This window comes from Penaeus monodon, chromosome 27 (genome assembly GCF_015228065.2).
Source record: "Penaeus monodon isolate SGIC_2016 chromosome 27, NSTDA_Pmon_1, whole genome shotgun sequence".
Taxonomy (NCBI): domain Eukaryota; kingdom Metazoa; phylum Arthropoda; class Malacostraca; order Decapoda; family Penaeidae; genus Penaeus; species Penaeus monodon.
This window is the reverse complement of record NC_051412.1, coordinates 25,990,714-25,990,954: the sequence shown is the minus strand read 5'-3', so window position 1 is coordinate 25,990,954 and position 241 is coordinate 25,990,714. Positions and strand designations below refer to the sequence as shown.

The 241-nt window shown below is 41.1% G+C and overlaps 1 protein-coding gene across 1 annotated transcript in view; it reads left to right on the top strand.

Moving 5' to 3' along the window:
- Positions 1-241, top strand: part of LOC119590724 (organic cation transporter protein-like) — an 18,067-nt gene that overhangs the window by 4,038 nt on the left and 13,788 nt on the right. Inside the window, exon 3 of the mRNA XM_037939412.1 lies at positions 15-120. Within this exon, the coding sequence (XP_037795340.1) occupies positions 15-120 (106 nt within the window). The remainder of the gene's footprint in view (positions 1-14; positions 121-241) is intronic.

The following is a 241-nucleotide window of genomic DNA, read 5'->3' as shown; positions in this document are numbered from 1 at the left end:
CTCCTTTTGGACAGCAACGTAACGGAAGATTCAACGAGTCGACCAAATGACAGCATCATTATGCCTTGCGACGCCTACGTTTACGACACATCAACGTACAAAACAAGCGCAGTTATTGATGTGAGTACAATTCTCTGTCAATTGCGTTTCTTACTTTGCTGATTCGTGAGATATCGGGGAAGTTGGTGCCTGATAAATGACCTTGAGAAATTAGAGAAGAAACATTTTATGAATGTCGTTT